Source organism: Mesocricetus auratus, unplaced genomic scaffold (assembly GCF_017639785.1).
Source record: "Mesocricetus auratus isolate SY011 unplaced genomic scaffold, BCM_Maur_2.0 Super-Scaffold_100006, whole genome shotgun sequence".
Lineage (NCBI taxonomy): Eukaryota > Metazoa > Chordata > Mammalia > Rodentia > Cricetidae > Mesocricetus > Mesocricetus auratus.
Window position 1 is genome coordinate 45,660,065 of NW_024429190.1, and position 27,657 is coordinate 45,687,721.

Below are 27,657 nucleotides of genomic sequence, written 5' to 3' on the forward strand. Positions count from 1 at the left end.
TACAGGGAGGCTGCCACACCCACTTTGCATCTACATGGGAGGTGGGGATTCAAACTCCTATCCTCACACTTGCACAGCAAAGCTTAACCCATTGAGCCACTTCCCAGGCCCCTTAAACACCAGTATTACAATACCAGAATTGTGGTTGTCACTTGTAATGGGGTGTCATAGATTTGACCCACATAAACACTGAGTGAGTGTTCTTGAAACTATGGTGACATAATGTTCTACTTATTTTGGGTCTAAATTTTTTTAAACACCCATGTGAGAAAAATACTCTAAAATAGATTATTTCTTCTGGCTTTCCTTCAGAGAAAGCGAATAAGAAAAATATGATGCTGTTAAAAGTGGGCCAAGATGTTGATGAAATGTCTGTGAATGTTGTTGGGTATAATCAAATGTAAATTGTCTTCTTTGTCACAAAACACAGTGGGGCTATAAGTCTGGGTGCTGGCAGTCCCTCTGAATAATAAGTAGCTGTTGAGAAAGGTTGCTTGACTTTGAACTTAAGTGCAAGGATAAGCATGTGAAAGAATCATCTGAAATCCTTCGCATTTCAGCTGGTTATCCAGTGAGCCCAGGTGAGCTGCAGGTTAGGTGCCTGTCTTTGCTCGTTGGCTGTCTTGTTACACTTCATTTTTTCTTTTGTCCATTTGTGTTTGGGTTTCCAGTGCTTTGTTCTTCTGACATCCCAGCTATGGGACAATGGAAATATACACAGAATGTAAGAGAGAAACGTTCCACATAATGGAGTTTTGTGCTTCTTAATGATACACTGAGTAGGCATGACTGAGCAAGGGAAATTGAGAACTGAGAGGGTAAACAGCTGACTCCAAACCAGTGTTGATGATGGTGGCGAACTGGTTTATTTGTCACAATGTCTGACTACCTGTATTGGGAGATGCAGGAGTTAGAGTTACCTAGATGATCAGAATGCTTCCTTTCTTGTTCAGGGGGATCACTGTGTAGCCCTAGCTGGCCTCAGATTTGCAGCAGTCCTCATGTGTTTAAGGCACCCCATTCAGCCTTTTTTCTACATGATTAGAGAGAGGCTGAAGGCCATGACTTTGGTCTGCAGCAAATGAGCTTGCTGCTGTTTCACTCTGGGCCAAGCTAGACTTACCCACTGAGCCCCAGAAAGGGATACACACAGAGGTCTCCCCTACACAGGCTATACCCACAAAACATCTAGTGTGCAGGAGAAGAGGAAGCCGTGCTCTTGTCAGATGCTGAGGCAGGGGCTTGGCAGAGCCTGCCTGGTTTCTTCTTCCTCAGAACACAGCACTCTGCTAGCTCATGAGCAAGGTTGCAGAAAAATACCTGGGGACCTTATTCTAATGGAGTTCCCTCCTCTTGGAAACAGGAAGCAAGAGCTTAGGAAGGCCTGCCCTGGGCAACATGTTAGGACATGTAGCTGACACCTGAGATTTAAAAATAAACAAACAAAACCAAATGTCTGGCTATCATCACTATACCTTGATATCCAGATGACTGGAGATAAGATGGAGATATTTCCAGAGATGATGATACACTGCAGAGTCTCAAACCTGAGTGCTTATCCAACTCACCCTCAGAAATAACCTGCTCGATAGATGGGTTTTGCTCCTCAGCTGGTGCCTTTGTGCTATTCAGCCCTCTTTTACTTGGAGGGATTTTGCATTTGAAGAGCTTACATATCTTTATTTGTTTTGGTTTGTGTGCTTGTCAGTGAGCTGTCAGTTTTGGAGAAGGAATGACTTGTGGCATTAGACATTTATACCAAGGAAAACAGAGAATGTCGCAGTGGCCCTGCTCTGGACATTTTGTAGCATTGATGATGTCCAATACATAGCTCTGGACAAGAAGGCCTCAAGAATCAAGAATATTTAAGGAAATGTTGATGCTGCAGGGGTGAATGGCACTGCCCAAAAGGAACAGACTGGAAAATGTAATTGGCCTTGAGGTACATGACTTGGGAAAACGGTCTTTTAAGAAGTGGATGGAAGGAACTCAGTGGCAAGCTGAGAAAAGGAAGGAGATATGAGGGGGAAGTGGAGCATTGTAGTATCAACAAGGAGAGAATGGTCCATGAGCTGTGCCTATGGCAGGTAGACAGTTAACCGTGGCAAGAGCTCTGAAGTGTCCTTGGATTAGCAAGTAGGACCTGATGGTCAGCCTTTTGAACACATGTAGCATATTGTAAGAACTGAAGTGAGATTGTGAGGGGATCAAATAGGAAGAAAATAGACTAAGTAGGGACAGTTTTAATGGCACAAGAGATAGGGCAATCATGGGACATGGGGGAGGGGATATTGAGGGAGCCACACCTTGCGTGGAGGGCTACTGCTTTGGGAAAGAGTGTTTTTGTTCAGAGGAAAAAGAGATGGTCACTGTTGGGAAGAAGGTGAATAGTGATGAGGAGCCGAAGCAGGTAGAGAAAAGGCTTGGATTATAGGAAGGGAAAGGCTTGTCAAGGAAGGCAAGCGCTGTCCTCAGAGCAGGGAAGGGAGGCAAACACATGGGGTATGTGCATAAGGACTGGGGAGGTCACGGTGTCATTCCTGAGGGTCTCAAATTTCTCCATGCAGCACCAACCAGGATATCCAAAAATCAGCAGAGTGTATCCCACAGGAAGCATGGGGAGACAAGTCTGCATTGGATTAGTTTTTGAGGGGGATGGGAGAAGACTGTGGTCTCAATAAGAACCTAGAACTAGCTTTAGAAGCAGTGAACATAGAAAGGAACCACCATAAAAGATTGCAAGTTTGTGAGGTCCAAGGACCACTGCATTCCGAGGGTGGAGAGAGCAGGAGGACACTGTATTTAACTAAGGAGTTTGGACTGGATTTTTCCAAGGTATTACTTCAGGTAATGACATGGTTCATGGTGGATCTCCAAAGGAGAACCTGGCCTGATAGGAAGGGTAAGTGGGTGGCTCTTTTCTGTCTTTGTATCAAGAATGGCAGAAAGCTTTCCCTGCACAAAAAACACACCTCTGTCCTTATACAGCACTCACACAAGCCTGAAGTTCCTGGAAGACATGTTCTGTCTGCCTAGAATCTAGAGGTAACTAGAAGTGGACTTTCATCTCTAAGGATGTCTCCCACTGCATGAATAAGAGATGATGGTGGTGGGGGTTTGTTCTTACATGTGTTAGCTTGTTGTATTGTTCATGTGGGAAGGAGGAGCAGTTGGAGAGAAGAGGGGTGAGAGAGACAGCTGTAGTGCCAAACCGAGAGCAGCTCCATTGGGCTTCTCCTGAGGGTGGTTAAGTTTCTCACTGTTCCATCAGCTCTACTCACAGAGGCGCCACAATAACACAGGTGAGAATGACAGCCAGGTAGTCATTCAAGTTCTTATAAAACAGTTTGGGGGGTAGAGCTACAAGAGACACACAAAACAAAAACCCACAATTCAGTTTGACTTTAATGGATTCCCAGTAGATTTGGCTTTATTCTCTATCTCACTGTAAGAAAATTGTGTGTTCTACAACTTTCCCTGATACTAGTTGTTGCTTTTTTTGTTTTGTTTTGTTTTTGCTTTTATTTCTTGATGACCAGGATCAAACCCAGGGCTGCAGACTTGTTTGGCCATGTGCTTTACCATTGAGCGTACGGCCTCTGGCCCTCAATCCTAGTCTTTGAACAAAAGCAAAGAAAATATGAGATGCCTTAATTCCCAGAGGTAAAGCAGGAGTGAGCTGGAGGGATATGGAATTTGACAGGGAGGTAAATAAAAAGGACCTCTGGTACAAGGCTTTCTGGCAGACAGAAGCAAGACTCCTGGTAGTGCATTTGAAAAAAAGAAAAAAAAAAAGATGGCCGAGGAAAATGGTTTCATAAGTCTGCCATAATAGTGATTGATGTGCTATCAGGCTGAAATGCATTGCTTTAGATTTGGCATGGGGAGTCCACGTTTTCATTTCAGTGTCTGGTTAGATAGCCTTTGGATGGGTAGGATGGAAGGACTTAGTAAACTTAGAATAGTTAAGAACATAGAAGACAAAGCGCTTCCAGGAATTAGGGTATTGAAACAAGAGGCGGACAAGAGCCTTCAAAGGAGGAATCAGACATCCCCATGGGCTGTTGCCATTCAATGAGGCTAGAGGTTCTTATCTGAGTCCAAAATGTAGCAGTCTGCAGTAATGGGACCCTTTGTATGTCAAGGATTGTATAGATAAAGAAAATCTCTATTAAGTTTGACTAAGGTAAACCTTTCAGATCCTCTTCAAGCACGGAAACCGAGATGGTCCTGAAACGTATTATCACACAGTCTTTTTCTACACCAGCGATGAGCTGGCCAGACAGCAGAAGACAAGATGAGGAAGCATCCATGTCTAATCATTCATGTTGGCTTGGCTGTGGTTGCAGAAGGCCCCTAGCTGAGAATCAACAGCACCAGAAATCAATTTATTTTTAAAATTTGTCATATTTTCTTGACTGAACTTTAATACTTGTATGAAAATTAAAATTTCTTAAATGTGTGAGAAAATAAAACCACATGTAATGGTCTGCTCTGTATTAGCATTGTGTGTTTGCAGCTCGATTTTTCTCTGTCTGTTTATATAAACTTATTGTATAAATGGCACGGTCAAGGTTATTACACACATTAGTTCTATCCTTTATTCTTCCTTGACCTTGATCATGAGGATTTCCCTATGCTGTTAAGTAATTCTTTGAAAAACGCTATTTTGATGGCTATATAACCCTTTCCCCATATGGTTGTACAATAAATTACTTGTGCATTTCTTTTTTTGGCCAGTCGGGGATGTTTCTATTTCTTAAGCTGTTATAAATCAACTTAAGATGAACAATACTGAGCATAAATCTTCCCTTTTCCTAGCTATTTTTTAGGACAAATTCCCAGAGGTAAAATTGCTGCATCAAAGAAAACCCATGTTTTTATGGTTTTTGAGACATTGTTAAGCCTTCCTTAAAAAAGGTTGCAATACATATGATGCAGGTGAAAAGTGCCATACAGCTCCCAAGGGGGATATTTGATTCTGAAAGCTGACAGCCATTAGGTCATTAGCTTTAAGAACTATTTTTAAAGGTCTGAGTTCTGGATCTTTGCCATAGCTCTCATCCATAATGTAACGAAGAAGAAAAATGTTGTGTGTATGGCATCTGCAAGGGAGTTTGTGTCAAATGATCCAAAATGCACCTCCTTTTATGAGCACAAACCTTGGAGGCAGGAGATAGCCCTGGCCTCGTTGCGCTGATTTTATTACATGGAATCAGGTGGGATCTGGCAGGGGATGGTCCAGTAAAGTTTTCAGAAGGACCAAGTGGGTTCAGCTTATGTGAGAGACCATTCTGGATGTGACTGCTGTTCATGTGCCCCCCCCACCGTCATCATGCTCTAGCATCCTGAGCCCTCACCGAGAGATGAGGTGAGGCCACAAACCTAGCTCATTAACCATCCCTGCTGCTAATGGTTAATGCATTGGGTTAACCATTAGCAGCAGGCCAGCGTTCTTTTATGCTATGTGACGTCATCTAGCTGGCTATATGAAGGAGTAAAGTGGATAGGGCATTAGGGTCAGGTTTAAGCCCAGGCTCTGTCGTTGGCTACCTGTATGAACTTGGTAGGATAATTTCCACCCTCAGAATCTTAAGCTTAGTCTAAACCTGTTGTTTTAAAAAGCATGCCTGAAATATCTCATGAACTTTCACTTCTGCAGGCCTTGAGCTCACAGCCCTCCTCCCCAGGTCTCCCCAGATTTGGGAATCCAGATTGTGGTATCATGCCAAGTAAGGAGAGAATTTCTTTAAGATTTTTGATCAACCCTGAGAAAAGTGTAGTTTGGCCAGTCAACTCCATATTGCAACATCAGACATAGTTTTCATAGGTCTGTCTTGACCCAGATGTAATCTTTTAATGAATATTTATTAAGCTTCAGTTTTTTTTGTTTTTTATGCTCCAATTTTTATATACTCATTGAAAGGCCAAAATTTAAAATTATATTCACTTTGATAAACTCTCTTTTGGAAATAATTCATTGTATAGATGTGAGCCTCTGCAAAAGTACCCAGGAGCCTGTCACAGTTACTGGAGAGCACTTTGTACTTGGTCTCCTGACTCAGAGACAAAAAATGTGTTCTGAATATAAAACTCAAATCAAGAATGTCTTCGAAGTAGCGGGAAGTAGCTCAAGGTTAGGGGCCTGATGTAAGATATTATTAAACATATTTCGGCAAGTGTGCATTTCATTATTTTAAGTAAAAAAGATCTGTGGCTTCTCCCCTAGAGTTGTCTTGGTGGAAGGAAACTTTGCTTCTTGTGAGATGATGCAGATTATAGTGAATATTACCGTCTGTGGGTCTCACAAGAAATTTATCCTCAGTTCCAGCAGCTACAAGAGATGCTGTCAATCCTCCAATAGCTGCCCCACCTCCCAAGTAGTCAGGTAGTCTCTTTGTATCTCTTTGTTCTCTGATCAGAGAAAAGATAGCCTTGTTGGTTAGCCATTTGTTGTCATTTACTGACTTCAAATGAAAATTAACTTGCATAGGTAGACAGATAAGAATATAGGATAGAAAATAGAAAGAAGGCCATAGACATGCATGGGCACTAATAGGCAATATAATTGCTACAGTCCTGTTTGTGTGTTTTCTGACTGCATAATGTATTCATATGGACATACTTCTTTTGTTTATTTTTAATTTCTGTGTTCTTGGGTGTGTGCGTATGTCTTGAATGTATATGTAGTATATATGTGTATGGCATTTGGGGGGTATACATGCCCATGTACATACATGTGGGAGACAGAGAAGGACACTAAATGTCTTCTGTCACCCTCCACCTTATTGTGTGGAGACAGGGTCTCCCACTGTAACAGAAGCTCCCCATTTTCACTGGGTTGACCATCCAGTAAGCCCCTGGGTCTATCTGACTCTGTCTCTGACTGCTCTGGTTACAGGTAGGCGTGGCCATGCCCAGCCTTTGCATGGGTGCTGGGGATTTGAACTCAGATCCTCATGCTTGAACAGCAGCTCTTACCCACAGAATCATCTTCCCAGGCCCTGCACAAATTTCTTTTGGAGCTTATGTTTGGTTTGAAACGTCAATATAATTTAAATATCCACAACTTTTGTTACTTACAGTTTTTGTTTCTCTTTAGGTACTTAACGATTAAGAATATTTTAAACCTTCCCAATCTCTATTTTTCACAGATTTTTAACTTTGAAGGCATTTTTTTCTTGTTTAAAAGTTGGTGCTTATTTCATGTAGAAAGGTAAGAATGATGACAACAGTTTGACAGACATTCTGTCAATATCTGCCACATAAAAACACTTGGCTCAGAGATTTTTTTCTTTTTTGTTTTTGAGAGTGGGTCTTCCTCTGTACCCTAGGCTGCCCTTGAACTGACTCTGTATCCCAGGCTGTCCTTGAAGTCATGCTGTAGCTCAGGCTGCACTTGGACATACAATAATCCTTCCCCAGCCTCCCCAGTGCTGGGATTACTTTTATGTACTTGTATAAGCCACTATGCTGTCTGCTTTGGCCAAATTATTTCCCTTCAATTATTGTGTCCTACAGTTGCACTCCCACTTGTGTGAAATGTTTTTAAGGTTTTGCTGAAGTACCATCATCATCATCACCACCACCATAATCATCACTACCATACTAAATATTGTGGCTTGCTGGAGACACATCCCACATAGGTTCATGTATTTGAATATTTGGTCAGTTGTTGGTTTTGTTTGGGAAGTTTATGGAACTCTTGTAATGTGGAGTCTTGCTGGAGGAAGTATGTCCTTGAGAGCACAGTTTGAGGGTTTATAGCCCGGCTCCACTTCCTGTTTGATCTCTCTGTTTCCCGTAGATGGATAATATGTGTAGCCAGTTTCCAGTTCTGGACACCATGCTTTCCCCAAATGTTGCCTTCTTGTCATGCTGGACTCTGTCTCCCTAAAACCCTAAGCCGAAATAAACCCAAAATGTGTCAGAAATTGGGAAAACACTATATAAATATTCACAGGAAATTAACTTTGAAAAATGATCTGTCTTAATATAATACTTCTTGGTTCAATTGTAAATGGTTATAATTGGCCTTTTGAATGTCTGTATAATTTTAACTTCAAGGCTATATCTTTTCAAATAATTTTAATGCCTAACACAGGAATTTATCAGCAGTGCTATAGTTTCTGACCTAAGTATGTGTCACATGATTATCCAACCTGTTGTTGCACATCTGTTTGCACTTTGTCATTTTAAGCCATGCTGCTGTGTGTATTGTTCTACAGAAAAATGCTTGTCAGTGTTCAGTGTGTACATTTTTAGGTCAGACTACTAAAAGGTATATCAGCAGGTCCAAGAAATGCACAAGGCTATGGCTTTTGAACTTACTTTTTAATTACCCTTCTGAAAGATAGCATAGAGTTACTTTATTCTCCTCTTAGCTGGATTAAAGTCATCCATTTCTTCACACCTTCCCCAACACTGAATCTTATTGTTATCTATCCTGTTAGTCGAGTGGATTGTTTTCATGTCACGGTTTTCATGCACAGAGAAAACTTTAGGAGCACAGTAAATTTTCCCTCCTGTGTATTTGTCAGGCGTTTGCATCTTATGAATAAAGATAACAAAAGGAAATAAGTGATGTTTTAGTGAGACTAAAATTTTAGAAGAATGTTCCGGAAGGAAGAGAGTGTACTAATTTTTGGCTTTCTTCCTTTTGCTTGTTAGATGTCTGGATTGAAAGTTGCTTTGTGGGGCTGGAGAAATGGCTCAGCTGTTAAGAGCACTGACTGCTCTTTTAGGAGACTGGGGTTCAATTCCCAGCACCTATGTGGCAGCTCACAACTGTCTGTAACTCGAAGGTCTGGCACCTTCACACAGACATACATGCAGGCAAAACACCAATGCACATAATATAAAAATAAATAAATAATTTTTAAAGTTGCTTTCAGAAATATCAAGGCCCAAATTATTATATAACTCTTGAGGCCAGCCTTTGAATTATACCAGACTCTGTCTGCACATCAGGACCAATTACCCCATCTTGTTCCTTGTCCTGTAAAAATTTTATAGGACAGAATCTTGTCAGTCACTGAATTTGGTCGGGTCTGTCACCACTTCCAATTCTTTCATGATGCTGAGTCAGCCATGAAAGCTCCTAAAATTAATTATGATTTCCTGAATTATTAAACTCCAATACAGAGAGGTGTCTTTAAGCATGAGGTGGTGAGTCCTTTGTGTTAGGATGGCTTTACCTTGCCTTGCCTTTCAGTGTCACTGAGTTAGATGTCTGTTGAGAGAGTCCTCCGGTCCATCTGGCTTACAGACGGTCACCATGAATACAGCAGTGAGCTGCATCATATATGGATGTCTAAACATCAAACAAATCATACCCCTTTGATGTCCTTTTCAATCAGTCTCTAGTTTCAAAACTATTCTCTACAGTGGTAAGTGGAACGACAGAATTGCTTTCTGTGTGCCCCCTCCTCCCCCACACTGTACTCTTCAGCATGCTTTAAAGGCTTTTAAACACTTAGCAGCTTCAAAAGATACTTGATCCGGGATCACAGCCTTTCCTCAGCATCCTCTGGAGCGTGTCACATGCATGCCTCACAGTGCCCTTTTCTTCATACGTGTGGTCCATGGGGTCTGACCAGAACCAGTCTCCATTCAAAGACTTTGCTGCTGCATGCCAGGAATGCAGATAGGAGGTGCTTCCTAAATTGGTGGCTACCTGGGTCTTTGGGGGGAAGGTGTATCACGGGACCAGAGAGAACACTCGGGTCAGCTAATCTTCCGTCAGTTACAGTGGAGTGGAGACATACTTTATGTTCTTGTGGTTTTTGAAGCAAGCTCTTGTTAGATAGGCCAGCTGTGGTTTATACTTTATACTTTATGCTGAGACCTGACTCTGTGCAGGAGATAGGATTTTTATATCCTACATCTCATGCTTTTTCTTATCACGTCTTACTAGGTAGCCGATGGAAAATTGTTAAGCAGATAAATTTCATGGAAGTGTCCAAAGATATAAACAAAAACATAAAAATAGATTGTTAAATGTCCATGGATTTTACACTGTCATCCTCTTCCCTCTTATCTTGTGCTTGTTGGCAAAGACACTCATCGAAAGTCAGGGACCAACTCAAAAGGTTGTCCTCCGGTTAGGATGCAATGGGGATCAAAATTCAATGAAACAATTTAAAAAGCTTTATCCCCTTGTGAATTAGTAGGCCCATTTATTGATCACCTTAGGCTCAAAATGGAATTCAAGAGTAAGACAAAGTTATCAGGAAACAAATTAAAAAGAATATGTTTGTTACGAAAACTTCTAAGCAGAGTGAATGAGATGGCTCAGCAGATAAAGGTGATTGCCACCAAGTCCGATGACCTGGGTTCAGTCCCTGAGACCTACATAGTATTTGTGTATGGGGGGTGGACCTCTAAGTTGTCCTCTGACCTCTATAAATGTGTTGTCACAAGGGTATACACACACACACACACACACACACGCACACACACACTCACACACATGCACAAATAAATAGAGGTAGTAATAAAAACCTTTCTAAGCACAGTGAGGGATGCTCTCAGAGGAATTATTTCCTTGCTAAAGAATGAAGATCTTATATAGCACTATCCTCCAAGCCAGACAGCTTCCATCTCCATGAGTTCAACAGTGGCAGCTTGCAAATGATCATCACAGCCGGACTGGTTGACCGCTGACGTTCCTTTATAGAAGGTTGTGGTGGGAGGGTCAGGAGACCCCCCACCTGTGTATCCAACCATGCCTCCCGACCATTGTATGCGATTCTGCCCCTCACATCACCTAGTGATCTCAGGGAAGGGCTATTAGAGTATGTTAGATGGAGAAGACTAAGGGAAGGTGGTTTTATAAATGCAGCTGTGGGGAACCCATCATCCATGCTAGGTGTAGACCTTTTTGTGGCTGCTGTAGTGTCACCCATACTCCTGTCAACAGACCCTCACTCATGCTATGGAAGTAAACCCAATAAATTCTCTAGTGAGTTTGGTGGGGCGGACTTTGCTTTGTCTTTGGATTTTTAAAACGAGGGTATAGGCACTGCCTATGTAGATGTTTCCTTGCCCCAACCAAGGAGAAAATTCTCAAAAAAGAAGGAAAACACGGCAACTCAATAGCTCAGCTTTGGAAGTAACAAGGAACAAAGTAAACCTCAAAGATTCACTAGAGGAAATTAATAAAAGCTGAGGCTTGAAGAAATAGAACAATGGACAAAATATCTGAAGGTCAGTTCTTGGAAAACACCAATAACTTAGATAATCCCCCTTGAAAGTCCAATAAAAGAACAAAGTACACAGTAAGGACAAAAATGAGAGAGAGAGAGAGAGAGAGAGAGAGAGAGAGAGAGAGAGAGAGAGAGAGAGAGAGAGGAAATTACTTAACACCTTTGTAGAAAACACTATGTCTAAAGAATTGGTAACAAACAGTAAAGGCTAATCTCTTAGTAAAATAAACATCAAAATTAACTGCTAAAGTAAAAATCATGACTATTCCTAGTGCTGGAAAAGTAACTTAAGAGCAAGCTTTGGTCTGGGGCAGTAGTTCAGTCAGTGAAGTGCTTTCTACACAAACCTGAGAACCTGCATTTGATGCCCAGGACCCATGCAGCAAAACTGGATATGGTGGCACACACTTGGGACTCTGGCACTGAGGAGGTGGAGATGCGGAGTCCTGAGGCTGACTAGCCAGCCAGTCACCAACTAGCCAGCCAAGCCAAATCAGTGAGCTCCAGGCTAATGAGAAGTCAGTGTGGCTGGCTCCTGAAAGAAAGATACTCCAAGCTGCCTTACTCATGTATGCATGTGAGTACACTCAAAGACACACACACACACACACACACACACACACACACACACACACACACACAGAGAGAACAGAGAGACAGAGAAAGAATGAATGATGATTTTTTTAAAAAATTATCCAGCCTCGTTGATGTACAATTGATAAATAAAAATTATATATGTAATAAAATATAGAACATAATGATTTGAGAATACATGTAAAATGACCACAGTCAATCAACACATCAGTTCCCCAACATAATTACCTTTTTTAGGTGTGTGGTAAGAACACATAATATCTACTTTCTTGGCAAATTTCAAATATACAATATTAATAGCCATAGTCATCATATTTGTATATTAGATCCTTAGAATTTATTCATTTTTATTTTTAAGTGAGAATTTATACCCCATAACCCGGATCCATTTCTCCAGCCCTTGGCAACTGTTTTCTCCCATTCTATTCTGTATTTCTTTGTATTTGCTAAGTTAAGATTCCACAAATAAGTAAGATGAGATCATATTTGTCTTTCTATATCTGCCTGACTTGCCTGACTTCACATGGCAGAATGCTCTAGGTCTCATCCATGTTGTCACAAAAGACACCTGTTCCCTTTTTAGGGATGAATGACATTTTCTTTGTATGTCCTCATCCACTGAAGGACATGGCTGCTTCCTTATCTTGGCCCCTGGGGAATAGTGCAGACACAGCATGTTATTTAAACTATTCCAACTGAATTTTTAAAATGTACCTAACACCTGTGGTCTGTCAGTCATGGAGCTACTCCTAAAATACCCTGAGTATGACGCCACACATGGCTCATAGGTCTTCCATAACCAAGAATGTACATGCATGATGTTATTATGATCATGGGATATGTGGTGCCAAGGGAGTGTGATCCATAGACATTGGACATCACCATGGCAGGAGACATTTGAGCAGGATTTTTATAATATTTTCTTTTGAATTTTTTGGTACCTATCTTAACATTACTGATGACCCCTGGCATGCATCATATTGGAGCATCATATTGAAGCTTGTGACAATTATGCCTTCATACACTGTGGGCCAAGACATACTCACCAAGAGACAGTGGCATACATGATAAAGAGCAGAGCCTCTGGAATGCATGGTCTTCTTCTACATCTGAAAGGTACTCAGGGTTGATTTGCTAGAAGTCAGCGTGGAAGAGCTCCAGATGCTTTTTGGGCCTTGATGTGTCTTGTCTTTAGGTACCCATGGATCCCCCTCAGAACCCCAGGTGCTTAGAAGAGGGTCCTTTGTAGGCACATCAGTGGCTCTACATTCCTTTGTTCACCTTGCCTTCTTCATCCCTCTCTCCAGTGACTTTTTGTCTCATAAGTGTTTTGTGAACATAAGCAGCATGTGCAATGTGTTAACTCCAGTCTGATGCCAGGAATGTGCTAGATACTATTGGAAAGGGATAACTTGCCTATTGGATTTATTATATAAATTATACCAAACATTGCAGTATCCATGGAGGTTTTTTTAATTTAAATATACTTTTAAAAAATTCTTAAAAATGCTTTGTGGCTTCCCCTCCTGAAAGATTATCAAGTCAGGAATTTATGGGCTGTTTGAAGATAGCCTCTTCTCCATCCCTTTTTTTAATTACTTAGAAAAAAACCCTAGCGTAGTGAAGGTGCCCTGATTTCAGTTAAGGACCTGGCAGACCGTTAGACATGAAAGAACAAAAGGAGTCGAATGCTAGTGACGTTTCCACCAGCTTCCTTTCTGCCACCGTTGAGTTTTCTCCACTCCCTTTTTCACGTACATCTACGTGTTAGCAGAGCTTTCGAGGAGAACCATTTTCTCCAGCTGAATATCTTAAGCGCTGAAATTACTCAGGTCACCATCTCTGTTGCTGAGTGCAAAGGTTGCTTATGGCTTTTTACTTTGTGGCATTTCCTCCCTTACTGGCTTTCAGCCTTCTCAGCAGAGAGGTTGTGACCCACCAGGGCAAAAGGGACGACCACATTTGAATCTGTCAGCATGGCTTCTTCTTGTTTCTTTTTCTAATGTCATCCACATGCCTGACCCTGACCGTGAAGGACTCTGTTCCTGGGGTCAGCATTCACCAGTAAATCCTTGTCTAGAGAGCCGGTGTCAATTGCATCCTTTCTCTTGAGGCAGGAATGAATTAGATCCCTGTTGGAGTCCTGGGAGCCTTGTATGCCTTGGGCTTGTCACTCCCCATGGAGGAACTGAGAGGATGGGTCACAGCGGAGTGAGTGATGTGATTTCACTCTGTTTTGAGTGTCACGTGATAACCTCAACACTTCCAGCTTCTGAAGCCACATTTTATGAATGGAGAGGAAGATGATGGAAACAGAGGACTCTGAGGTTCACTAGATATAGGAACTGATGAGCTGCAAGGGTTTAAAAGGATATTTTGGGGTCATTAGAGATGGCTCTTGTAGAATGCTCTTGTAAAGGACCCAGGTTCAGTCCCCAGCACCTACATGATAGTTCACAACCATTTGTAACTCCAGTCCTAGGGATCTGACACCCTCTGACCTTCTCAGGCACCTGCATGAACGTGGTACACATAAACTCATGCAAGCATACATAATACATACATCATACATACATAAGGATGCCTCATAACAGTGACTCTATGCACCATGACCTTCAGCTGAGGAATACTGTGTACCACGTCTCCCTGCTTGGCTTGGTTCACAGTTTCCAAGGTCATGAATTCCAGGATTGTATCATGTGACAAAGCAAACTTTGTTGCTGGTAATGGCCTCTTTTCCCCTCCTTTCCCCTCCCCTCCCCTCCTTTCCTTCAACATTAGAATACATAGTACACATTGCCAGTTTAGATATCCAATTGAGTGACAGTTGGTTCCACTATTATTTGTCTAGTTCATCAAGCTGTTATTATAAGATACAATAAACTGGCTAGCTTATGAGCAAAAGAAGTTGATTCTCATGGCTTTGGAGGCTGAGAAGTCTAACATCAAGGCACCAGCAGATCATGTCTGGTAAAAATCTGCTCCCTCATTCATAGGTGGTTATTTTATATCTGTAATGTCACATGATGGAGAGTGTAGGGATAGGGAAATTCATTTATATAGGATCTGTCTTCATCACTGTATTACTCAGGGTTCTCTAGAGTCACAGAACTTATGGAATAAATCTCTTTCTCTCTCCACATATATCATGTTGTAATTCACACACACACACACACACACACACACACACACACACACACACACACACACTGGAATGACAGGCTGCAGTCCATCAATGGCTAGTTGTGAATGGGAAGTCCAAGAATCCAGTAACAGCTCAGTTCCACAAGGCTGGGTGTCTCGGCTGGTCTGCTGGGATCTCTAAGAAGGGAATGTATGTACTGACGAGCCAAGGGCAAGCAGGGGAAGAGAGCACCCCTTCCTTCTTCCATTGTCCTTATACAGACTTCCAACAGAAAGTGTGGCCCAGATTAAAAGTGTGCCATCCAGCCTCAAGGTCTGAATTAGAAGTCTGTGTCATCCAGTCTCAAGATCCAGATCAACAGCTTGTTGTCTTCCTGCTTCAAGATGTGTGTCCTCCATTACTGGGTTATAGTTCATTCTAGATATAGTCAAGTTGACAACCAAGAATAGCCATCACGATCACTTTATTCCAAAGGTCTCTCCTCCAAATACTCATCTTGAGCTTGAGGTTAGAATATGTGAATTCTGGGTAATGCAGACATTTAGTGTTTAGCACTATTTTCAGAACTTTTTCATCATGGCAGGTTGAAACTCTGTGTCCATTAAACAATCATATTCCATTATCCCTTTCTCTCTCTGACCCTGATAACCTCTGTTCTACTCTCCATTCTTCTGAATGTGACCCCTCTTAGGTACTTCATACAAGCAAAAGCATAGAGTTTCTCTATTTTCATGTCTGACTTATTCCCATAAGCTTAATGCCCATTGTTGTAGCATGTATAATTTTACTCCTTTTGAAGAGTGAATAATATTCTTTTGTTGTACATGCATATTCTTTGTGTCCTTATGTCTGCTGGCAGGCATTTGGATTGCATCTAGTTTTTGGCTATTGTGAGTATAAACATCATTGTTCAAGGAATCAAGTTTGATCCCCCCTTCCATTATTTTGTGTATATGTTCAGAAGTGAAATTATTGGATCATGCTGTAATTCTGCATGCACAGAGCTTTCTCCCTCTACTTTCTTACCAGCACTTTAAAAATTTTTGTATAAAATAACACTGTTCTACTGAGTATTTTATTGCATTTGATTTATTTTTTTACTTTGGTTGCTTAGTCAATGGACACTAGTTTCTACTTCCATTAGTTACTTGGTACTGCCAATAAATGACTTGTGTATTTGGAAGACACCCACACTGGTGTATTTATTCTCTGTTCATTGAACTAAGTCCATTGACCCCACAGTTAGACTTGATTACAGTGCCAAATTATTTTAAGCATTTTTTCAGTGTTTTTTTCAACTCTTTATACATTTCATCATGAAGCACTAGCAAATCGGTAGCAGTCTGTACCCCACTTTTTATCAATGTCCCTGGTCACAATTCACAACTCAGGTACGTGCCTATTATCTAATAGAGTATGATAGATAGATAATTTAAGCAGTTTGATCCTAATACACATGCAAACTATTTTTCATTGAATTCCCAAAGCACAATTAATGGAATATATGGCCCCAAATGAGGAATCTAGAAAAGCAGATCAAAGTGACAAAGGCCACAGAGTCTTTGGGAATTGGACACCCTAGATCTTAAATACCCCATAAAGGGAAGAACTGTGCTTCAGTTTCTGTATGGTGGGGGAACTGTGCTTGAGAAAACTCTTGCAAGAGAATTAATTACTCAAGTTTATTGCTTCATTCTGCAGAGTTTGTGCTGTTAACTTTGAGACACACGAGGCAGCATTGTGGTTTAGTAGATGCTCTACTGTGTTTTTAGGAACCCCTCAGTTTGATTAGCTTTGATTGATATGTTGACTGTTGTAGTATAATCATACATTCCAGCCCCTGAGAGCAGAATTTAGGGAAGAAAAAGTGACCCTCCCTGAGAGTGAAGTTAGTGTTCCTGGGCCAGGTTCCCGGTTGAAGAGCCCTTTTCTCCCGCTGGAAACAGTGCCTCTCCTACTTCTCTTCATTTGCTGAAAGGATTTGTGATCTTGTCTGCCCAATCTCTTTAGACATTGTGGGAGAGAGCTTGACTCTGTGGGGGCCTATAGGGATCTTTTCCTGGCACATTTTTCTGATGCAAGTGAGAAAAAATAATTGGCCCTCCTTATAGACTCACTAGCAAGATTGAAACTGCAGTAAGGGCCAACAAGCCAACAGGCAGAGTTGACAGATTAGAGAAGTTGTTAAGTGCAGGTCCCCTGTCATAAAACCCTGGCTTCCTGCTGCTTCACAGGGTCACCTGTATGCCTACTTCAGGTCCACCCTAAAACTCATGCCCATGTTACAGCCAATTCCAACTCCCAGGTAAGGGACTCTGTGGCTTGTGTTTTACAGTTGGTTGAATTCTCCTGTTCCCAAGTTGTTCTAGACTCTACAATCCACATATGTCTGTTTCTTCTGGGCTTTTCTCATTTGCAAATAAGGATCCAGCCCTGATGATGAACCTTCCTGCTTAGGGCACTTCACACATTACTTTTCATGCGGCAAATATGCTATGGATTAATTTAAATGTTTGAAACTAAGTGAAAGTTAATATTGCTTAACCTCTAACTCTTTAATCTTCACTCCAGCCAAGGTGTAACATCTTGCTCCTATTGTTAAAAAAAATCAACAGATTATTTCAGAATGCCTTCGGGTATCCCACTTTGTCATTTAAATAGAAATGGTTTTTAGATGCAAAACCTGTGATAAATGGGGTGAGGAGATTTAATGTCATCCATGAGACAGAAGATGGTGAAAGATGGCAGAGAGACAAAGAACAGAGCAGCAGGAGGCTTAGGAAAGCCTCTTGGAGGTTGAGGAGGGAGCTGACCATATGCCCCCAGGGATTACCAAGTGTGTCTAATGGCTCATGTGTTTGCTACTCCAGATACAGAACAGTTTTCTTACCTCCAGTAGCATGGAGAACTGAGTGCTAAGGGCTTAGAGCTGTCAGTAAGCAATGCCCCGCTTGTCCCCTAAGCTGAGATACAAGCACAGGAGTCACACAGTGGGCAGACCATCAGCACGACACCCCGTGAAGCAAACCAGAGTGCATGGATTTGGAGCTGCAGCCAAGCTGGTTTTCTGATCCTCACTCTTGAAGTAACAAGCCCAGCCATCCATTCCTGCCACAGCTGGACATCCGCAGGCATCCCCCACAGAGAGGCCCCTCCCACGTGGTAGAGACAAACAGAACACATGTGTCCTACAGACAGACTGTCTGCCATGGAAAGGCCATCCCAAACTAGCCGAGCTGGATGTGTGCCCCATTTCTTCTCTTGAAGCACTCAGGGGAGGAGAAGGAGGAGGGGCTATGAGTATTATATTAGCCAAGATCCCTCTGTGGAGACGCATGGCTGGTTCCTCTTCAAGTATAGGCAAGGGAGGTTTGGTTCAGCCAAGAAACCTATCTGTTTCATTTGTGCTGTTTCCTTTCTCTGCTCTTTGTTCTGTGTAGAATACTGGAGAGAGACAGGCAATGGAGTCAGTCACACTGGTCAGAACTGAATCCCCAAGAAAGGCAACATGGGAAGAGGAAAATGGGCAGAGCAAACTAAGTGAGGGCAGGCATTTTGAGGGAGAATGAGAAGCCCGGGAGTGGGGATAGCGGGTGGGAAGGAGGAGAGGAGGGTGGGATCTGTCAGGCACGTGAGTAATGTCAGCCTGCACATTCAGAGTGGAAATGACATGACCTCACTGGGCCCCAGACTTGCCAGGTAGAACCCTGCCAGGGCCTTGCTATCCGGCCCCCTTAAATCCTAGGTGCTGCCTAGAACAATGCCAGACATGTAATTAGTAAGCACTCAATAAACACGTGCAGGTTGCATGCTCATAAGCGTGGGGAAGACTTGTAACACGCCAAGACTCTTGTGTGGTGTCACATAAGAAAAAAGTACATAAAGCACTTAGAATGGGAATTTTAGCACACGACAATGATCCAATAAATGGTTTCCAGATGATACTTATTTTGGGTGAATACTGTTCAATCACCAATGAATGGATTTTCTGATTAAAAGGACATTGCTGATTTTTTTTTGAGAATTTCAAGGGAACAATGAGGTAAAAATCGAGTTACTGAAGTCAAGTGGTGTGGAATAAAAGTGGTAAAGGAAACTTGCCTAGGCACTTTGAGGACATTTCGCTGATCTCCCGGCTTCCTGTGCTCGTGAGCACTCCATGGCCGACCCTCTGTGTTGAACCTTAGACCAGATGGCTGTCCTGGTGAGATGTGGCTCTTTGAGTAGCGGGTGTGCCCGTTCCCTTTCTTTCACAGGTCTCACTCCTTCAGACGATTTCAGTAGCTACAGCTTTGGGGTCACCTGAAATCTCTCCCATTGCATCTTAGATCACTCATCTTTCTCCCTCTTGTTGAGTCTCAGTTACCCCCCCCCAGGGGTCTTTGAAGAGGCTCTCTGGTGGACCTTCTCCTTAACCAACGAGTGCCTGTCACAGAACCACACATATCTGCCTAAGTTAGAGGTGGGGTTCCAAGAATCCACATGAACTGTCTGATGTTCTCCACAGCCAAGAGCTTGTCAGAGGGGTGCTCACCCCCACCCATCAACCTTAAAACTCGTAATTTTCTTCCCTTAGCATTCTTTCTTCAGAAACCTACCCTGCTTTTTTCTCATTTCCCATCCATGTGTTTTCTTTTACTTCAAGAACCCATCCAGATGTCACCTTTCTGGTTCAAGTCCCTAAAGTCTCCCAGTTGCAGTAAGTCGCTCTTTCCCCTCAGTGGCAGACCTGGTGTCCTTGTTAAGTGCTCCTGGCAAATAAAAATGCATTGGTAGTCTGGCGAGTGCTGGTTGTTGTTGGACTCCAGCCAATCCCAGGAGTTTGACTAGAGCCAGTACAGACTGGGCAGGAACTGTGAACAAGACAGGTTCAGGAAACCCCAGTGTTGTATTAATTATGGGGTAAGTTCCTGGAGATGTTTTGGTAATGTGTTCCGTAAGTTTTGAACTTCTTAACTGTATATGTGTTGAAGGGAGTTTGCTTCACATGTAGAAAACCTAACAAAAAACACATTTAAAAATGAGTTTTACAAGGAGGAATAGAAAAATAACATTAATCTTAGTTGTTGATTTTTCTAACAAGATCTGGTCATCTCGGATATACTGACACACCTTTTTGAGATATCCTATTGCTTATTAGGTCTTGTGGCAAATGTATTGTAGACAGTATATAAAAATGATAAATCCACAGATGATCACCATTTACATTTTTTATTTTCCATCTAGTCCTTTCACTTACGGAGAGTGAAAATTACAGGGATGTGTTATATATTGAATTTTAAGTGCCTGGCTGTAGTGAGTTTGTCTGAAGCCTGAATGTGCATTGCACATGCACACCAATGATAAATTTGATATATGAAATAGTAAGATGTTAACAAAAACTAATATTAAACAATTATGATAATGTACTGTAATGGAATTTTGAGTGCTATTCCTCTTGGGCTTTGAGGGTCATCATTTTTTTATTATTTTAATTTTAAATTGCTTGCTTCACATGTCAATCCCAGTTCCCTCCCCCTCCCCTCCTCCCGCACTCCCCCACCATCCCCCACAGCCTCCCACCCTATGGCCACTTCCTTCCACATAGGGGATATCTAGAGTCTGTCATTTCACTCAGGGCAGGGTCCAGACACTCCCCTAAGAGTCCAGGCTGAGAAAGCATCCCTCCCTCTTTGTGTTATGGACACACGAAGTCCGTTTGTATGCCAGGGATAAACACTGATCTACTGCCCAGGGCCCCATAGGTTGCCCAGGCCTCTCTCACTGACTCTCACATTTGAGGGCCATCATTAATTAAGATATGGATTACTCAGGCTTGAGGTACAATTGTCCTGATAACCAAGATGGCTGCAGAATGACTAACATGTAAGTCATATATGCAGAAAGGGTACACTGGACCAAGGGATGACTCCCATCCTAGGCAGGATAGAGTGACACAGTATAACACTTTACCACATTATCCAGAACAGCATGTAATTTAAGACTTAAGAGTTATTTATTTCTGGAATTTTTCTACCTTATGTTTCCAGACCACAGTTGCCTATGGGAATAACTGAAAATAGGGGGAGAGCTACTGTAACAAATGCCTGGAGTATGCCAGACAGCTGGACTGAGCTTTTGATGTGTGTTTCCTGTTATTCTGACACACACACCTACAAGATTGAGAACATCCTTACCTTACAGACTAGAGATGTGTAGATCAAAAAGGTTAGGAAGTCTAACCAAGAACATAGCCAGAATGCAGATGAGGCTGAGGTTCTAACTGAAGTCCTTCTGTCTCCAAAGCAATTATGCCATGTTCCTTATTGTATGTTCTCTTATTTCCACTGTCTAATTTGATACAAGACCTCTGTTTATGTGGACTTTGAATTGTGTGTGTGTGTGTGTGTGTGTGTGTGTGTGTGTGTGTGTGTGTGTGTGTATCAGAGAACAACTTGTAGGAGTCTTTCTCTCCTTCCACCATGTAGGTCCCTGGGATTAAGTCACCAAGATCATCAAGTTTGTCAGCAAGAACCCTTACCCACTCAGCCAGCTTTCCCCTGTTTATATGGATTTTGAACAAATCTAAAAACATAAATGATCATTAAGATTAAGGAGTCTTCTGTTTTATTCACCATTAAAAACATCTAGAGGACTACTTGGCACATTATACTTAAATTTAATGAACAAGTGTTACCTGCAATAGACACCTACACTCTGGGCTATCCTGGGCTGGGCCACTCCTCCATCTTAGAGCGGCAGAGAAGGGACAGATATAAAATCTTCAGGGCAAGAGTTGCCAGGAAGGTGGGTTTTCTTGTGATGTCCTTGAGCCCTCTAGTTCCTGGAATCCTTCCTCTCTCTCTTCAGCAGGATTCTCTAGCCTGACGTAATGTTTGACTATGGATCTGTGTTTGTTTCCATCAGTTGCTTAGATGAAGCCTCTCTGATGACTATTAGGAACCAATCTATGAGTACAGCAGAATACTGTTAGACATCATTACATTGACTTTTTCCCCCTCCAGTTGTGTTTGTTCTATCCTAGGTCTCTGGGCCATCCAGCCTTTGGATCCTGGTACTCCAGGAAGTATCAGCGGTGGGCTTACTTTTATGACATGGGTCTCAGGCTGAACCAGTAATTGGTTGGCCACTCTCAAAATCTCCGTGCCACCCATATCCTTTACCAGCCTTTCCTGAACATTCCATAGCCAGGTCAGACTGTAAGTCAAAGGTTATATGGCAGGGTTGATGTTCCATTCCCTCTACTGGAACTCTTGTCTGGTTACAAGATATGACCAGTTCAGGCTACATATTTGCAATTGCTAGGAATTTTAGCTGGGGTCATTCTTGTAGATTACCGGAAGTTTCCCTTGCACCAGGTTTCAATACTCCCCCACAACCTGGGCTGCAGTTTCCTCTCCATCCTCTCCTCCCAGTGCCCCCCACCTCCCTTCTTCTCCCCTGTCCATTCCTCCTCCTTAGTTTCTCTTCAGAAAAGGACAGGGTACCCATGTATATCAGCCAGTCATGGAGTATCAAGTTGCATAACACCAGGCACTTTCTCCCATATTAAGTCTGGATGAGGCAACCCAATAAGTGAAAAGGTCACAAAAGCAGGCAACAGAGTCAAAGACAGCACCCACTCCCACTGTTAGGATTCCCACAAGAAGACCAAGCTACACAACTGTCACACACGTGCAGGGGACCTAGCTACACAACTGTCACACACGTGCAGGGGACCTAGCTCAGTCCCATGCAGGCTTCCTGGTTGTTGGTTCAGTCTCTGTACTCACCAATTCTTAATATTTTGCTGTTTGCATATTCCTCTCTCTAAATGCAGAAAAACATCTGTATAGTCTCCTCACCCCTCCCTCCTCTTCGTTCCTGTCTTTTGCTTTGTGGCTTTCCTCTTCCCACATGTGAAGATACATGGATGTACACAGACATGCACACACAGTTTTAACCGAACCATTCAAAAGTTGTGTTACAGTTGTAACACACCCTTAAGTAATCCAGATGTGTACTTAAAAAAAGATGTTCACTCACTTCACTACATTACCATCACCACAGCTCGGAAAGTTAATGCCCAATCCATAATTTATTCAATAGTCTGCACACAGTCAACGGCATAGCCTTATTTACTTTTCCTTCTAGAATCTAGAGTCCAGTTAAGGCTCATACATTTGGTCAGCATATGTCTTTAATTACCAGGGTGGATTTTTTGTTTGTTTGTATTTTTTGTAACAATGATTTTTTTCAAGTCCCTAGAAAGCTCCCCAAAAGATTATTAAATGGAATCATCAGCTATGTGTAAGTGAGAACTACATATAATAAATAGTCAATGTAGTAAATCCAAGTCTCTCACTTCTCTCACTTGAGACACTGTTAAATGGTTAAGCCCTGAGCCTGAGCTACTAAGATGAGGGCTTTGCTTGAAGTTGTAAATGTAGAGACATCTCAGTGCGCAGAGATGGCAGATGAAAAAGTACGGGATGTGTCCTTTGTAATTAAGAACGAGGTTCTTGCCTGCTCCGGTGGCTGGCCTCTGTTAGCTCTTGGCCCGGTGGCTCTTGCTTCTGGCTTTGCCTCTGACTAGGGCTTGGCTCTTCTCCAGAATCATTAGGTTACAGCTAGGAGTTGGAAACAGACCTGCAGTTATTTAAATCTCCCAACCCAAATTGTCCCTGCTGGCTGCCGTACAGAGCTTGTATGTTTGTAGGCTGTGTGCTGAATGGCGTGCCGTGTTCCAGGGTGCACGTGTGCACCTGGGACTGTGCATAGGGAGAATACCCCCTTGTTTGTACTCACGATCCAGGGTGCTGTAGTCCTAGGGGCCTGCCTGGAGGTCAGGGGCCTGTCCTTTATCGTGGTCACTGGTGACTCCTAGAGAGCACGCGCTCACTTCCACATTTTCCTGAGAGGCAGTCACTTGGATTCCAAAAGACACTCAAATGCCCACTGAAGCCCACCCGGCATCTGTACTGGCCACTATCTTGTTTGGAGTTGTTGTCTTCGGTAAAGGGTGTGTTTACCCCTCTGAAATATGGACCTCCATGGCAGCCTCAGAGCATGTGGGATCTTTGAAGAGCTTCAGAGCCAAAAAGAATGGGAGAGAGACAGTGACAGAGAGAGGAGAGAGATGAGAGGGAAGAGAGGGAGAGAGGGAAGAGTGGGAGAGAGGGAGAGAGAGAGGGAGGGAAGGTGGGAGGGAGGGAGAGAGGGATGAGAGAACATATTTGTGTTCTGGTGGGAGGCAGACAGGAAAGAGAAAAAACTTTGAAGGGGAAGGAGGTATAGAGACAAAGAGGGAAAGATGGAGAGGAGGAGGAGGGTGGGAACTTCGGTATAGATGAATAAGCCTAAACAACTAGAAACTGGACAAGTGGGAACAAGAATTGCAACTTTGGGGGCTTATCATTTTTACCTCTGGGGAATCCCCATCCCATCTTTGTGATGAGTTAGCTGGGATGCAGGCTTAGCTGGTTAATTCGGTATGAGGAGTGACAGTTCTGTGTCTCACCTGTCCCTGCCTCCTGCAGCCTGCTTTCTGCATCTGTAAACCCTCTGAGATCAGTCCCACCCTCCACAGCACCACTGTCCTTTGGTACTGACCTCGAGTTCCATGCTTGGATTCATCAGGCATACCACACTGTTTTGCTACCTGCTTCTTTTGCTGATTATAACTTTGGATCATTGCATAATTGTTCTAGACTGCAGATTGCTCACTCATCTGTCAGTTGAGAGTAAGGTGTGGGGGAATTAACAGGGTTAATTTTTATTGCCACATTAAAGTTACCATAAACTAACATCTTATAGTGATACCCATACATTACCTCACATTGTCTATAGATTAGATATCCAGAGAGGGCGAGCCAGGGCTGTTTTCTCAGAATATCATAGAGCTGAAATCAAGATGTCTGCAAGGCTGACCAGGAGCCCATCCCAAGTTAACTGAATTCAACCCTTAGCAGCTGTGGTGTTCAGGGAACTCTTCTATCACCTTCTGTAAAAGCTCCCTAGCTAAATCAATGCCAATCAGATAATCTTTCTCTTGGTTAACTTAGAGGCAATTGTTCAGTGCCATGACGTTATTACAGTCATGGTTTTTCACTTGTTCTCAAGGGGAGGTTACCTAGGGTGTGTACATCTGGAGGCAGAATTCTTGGGGGCTTGAGGATCCTGCCTACACGCTGGGTAATTAAAAATACTATCTTTGCCGATCCCTTTGAACTACCTTGGATGAACTGAGTAATCACCATCGTGAGTTCAGTTGCTTACTGCAGTTTCTATCAGCATTCAGGGCGTTTCTCATCGATGTGACTCCTGGAACTGATACTCCTGTAGTTTTTGCAAATTGATGGAGTCAATCTACATCTTTGGAACTCTCTCAAGAAGAGGACAGTTAGAGATTCCTAGCAATAAATTTGTTGGCCAGTTGTCCTGGGGTCTTCAAAGGGTGATCCACAATTTGCATTCACTTTCAGAACCATTCATTTATTCCTAGGACTTCCCATAGATGGGAGGGCGGCCCAGACGGAACCCTCCTTGACTTAGAGTATAACTGTCAGTCAGTCCTGCTCCTCTACTGTTCACAGTCAATCTGTGCTTGCCAGGGAATGTTCACCATGAGGAGAAGGGTGTTTACACTTTTTCAGAAGTCTTCCCAACTGAGTCTAGATTTTTTAAGTTAATTTTTAGCAAACAATGCCCTGGGTTTCATCATGACATCTTCACGTATAACATTGTATCTTGCGCGTTGGCCTCCGCTCTTCTCCCACGCCCCTGTGCCTGCCGTTTCTCCCCCCCCCCCAATACTCAAGAGAGAGGAATGGAGTAAATGTGACACAGAAGAGGGGACGAGATTGTTTTTATCTTTTAGTTCATCTTGCATCCATTAAAAAGGTATTTTTAGTCAAAGCCCACAATGAATTATGAAGGGTGTAAAAAATTGCAAAGGATATATTTAAATCAGTTAATTAGAAAAACTTGAGGATGAGAACACCTTAGGCAACAAAACCCTTTATTATCTTCAGATTATATATCTTTTCACAATGTCTTATATTTCGTGTGTGCCACATATTTGTGTGTACATGTATACGTGCAATGCATGTGCACATGTGGACACATGTGTTTGGAGACCAGAGGTCAATGTTATACATCTTCCTCTATCGCTGTTCATTAGTTACTTGTCTATAGTTGTTATAAAATGCACAACCAACAACACTTCAAGAGAAAGTGTTCAATTCGGCTTATGGTTTCCAAAGGTTAGAGTCATGATGGCAATGCAAAAAGAAGGCAGTAGGAGCAACTGAGAGCTCACACCTTGACCCATAGGCAGAGAAAGCCCACTGGGAATGGAGGGAGCCTTTTGAAGCCTCATGACTCCACCCCCCCCACCCCCACCCCCTCGGTGACATGCCTTCTCCAGCAAGATCACCCCGCCCACCCCTGCCCAAACAGTTCCACTACTGGGGACTAACCTGCAATATATGGGTCCATTCTCATTCAAACCAACACAGCTGTCCACCTTACTTTTTTGAGACAAGACCTCTTGTTAAACCTGGAAGCTCCAGGAATCCTTCCCCCTCCAGGTTCCCAGTGCTTGGATTTCAGGCATATTCTGTCATGCCTGTTTTTTTTTTTTCCCCTTGGGTGCTGGGGATCTGAACTCAGGTCCTCATGCTTACTCAGCAAACACCCAACAACTAAGCCATTCCCCCTGCTCTAATTATATTGTTGTGTGACACATGACGATTAGATGTGACTTTAGCAGCCACAATGGCTGGCATCTTGACAGCAATTTGGACTACTAATGAAGTGCTTCTGTCACAAAGATAATCTAAAGTAACACGTGGGCTTCTTTTCTTCCTTCCAGGACAACACCATCTTATTCTTGAGAGGCTGTAAAGAGCTTGGCCTTAAAGAATCTCAACTCTTTGACCCAAGTGACCTCCAGGATACGTCCAGCAGGGTCACTGTCAAGTGAGTAATAATGCCTGATTGATGTGTAAAGGAAACCCTTGATGTTTGGATTTGCACTTGTGTGAGGATGTTGTAAGTTTTAAGAGGTAGAAGATTACATATACCTAATTTAAAAAATGCACAAGCGACAATCAAGCTTCCGCAACAGGACACAGTGTCCAGTCCTCTGTGTGGAGCTTTGATCCTGAGATAATGTAAACTTTTCAAATGCATATAGAACCAGAATTTCGAAGAAGAGGAAATGTTAAGTGGAGTTTAGCAGCAAGGCTACAGAGAAATATGCACAAAATCTGTGTGCCTTTTATAGCAACCCTTTTATTGGGCCCGGTGGGACAGTTGAATAGGCTCTTGGCAGACTGCACTCAAACAGATTGAGAGCTGTTGGTGATGGGGGAAAGGTATCTGATGGGGGTGAGCTGGCTCCTTCGTTTATACTTGTAGCCATTTTCTCATCTGTGACAGTGATTAAGCTTTTTCAGAGATGGATCATCGGCTTTTGGCCATTTCTACCTATATCTATTTAGTGAACCATATATGGGGCCAAAGAATTTTTGCAATAGGATGAATTTCTGTATAGAGATAGCTCGTGAGCAGAGTAAGAAATCCATCTTTATGAGATGGCAAAAATAAGTTGCATGTAGGTTCAAGGATTCTGCAGAGCCCGTAACGTCATATAAAGCATTTGTCATTTTATTCAAACAGTATGTTGCATGAGTATGGTTGAACCAGAACCTGGATTTTCTCCTGGGT

The 27,657-nt window shown here is 42.6% G+C and overlaps 1 protein-coding gene across 6 annotated transcripts in view; it reads left to right on the forward strand.

Moving 5' to 3' along the window:
- Window positions 1–27,657, forward strand: part of Limch1 (LIM and calponin homology domains 1) — a 306,367-nt gene that overhangs the window by 190,186 nt on the left and 88,524 nt on the right. For all 6 annotated transcript variants that reach the window (XM_040747146.1, XM_040747148.1, XM_040747145.1 and 3 more), the window contains exon 4: window positions 26,801–26,907. In XM_040747146.1, the coding sequence (XP_040603080.1) occupies window positions 26,801–26,907 (107 nt within the window). The remainder of the gene's footprint in view (window positions 1–26,800; window positions 26,908–27,657) is intronic.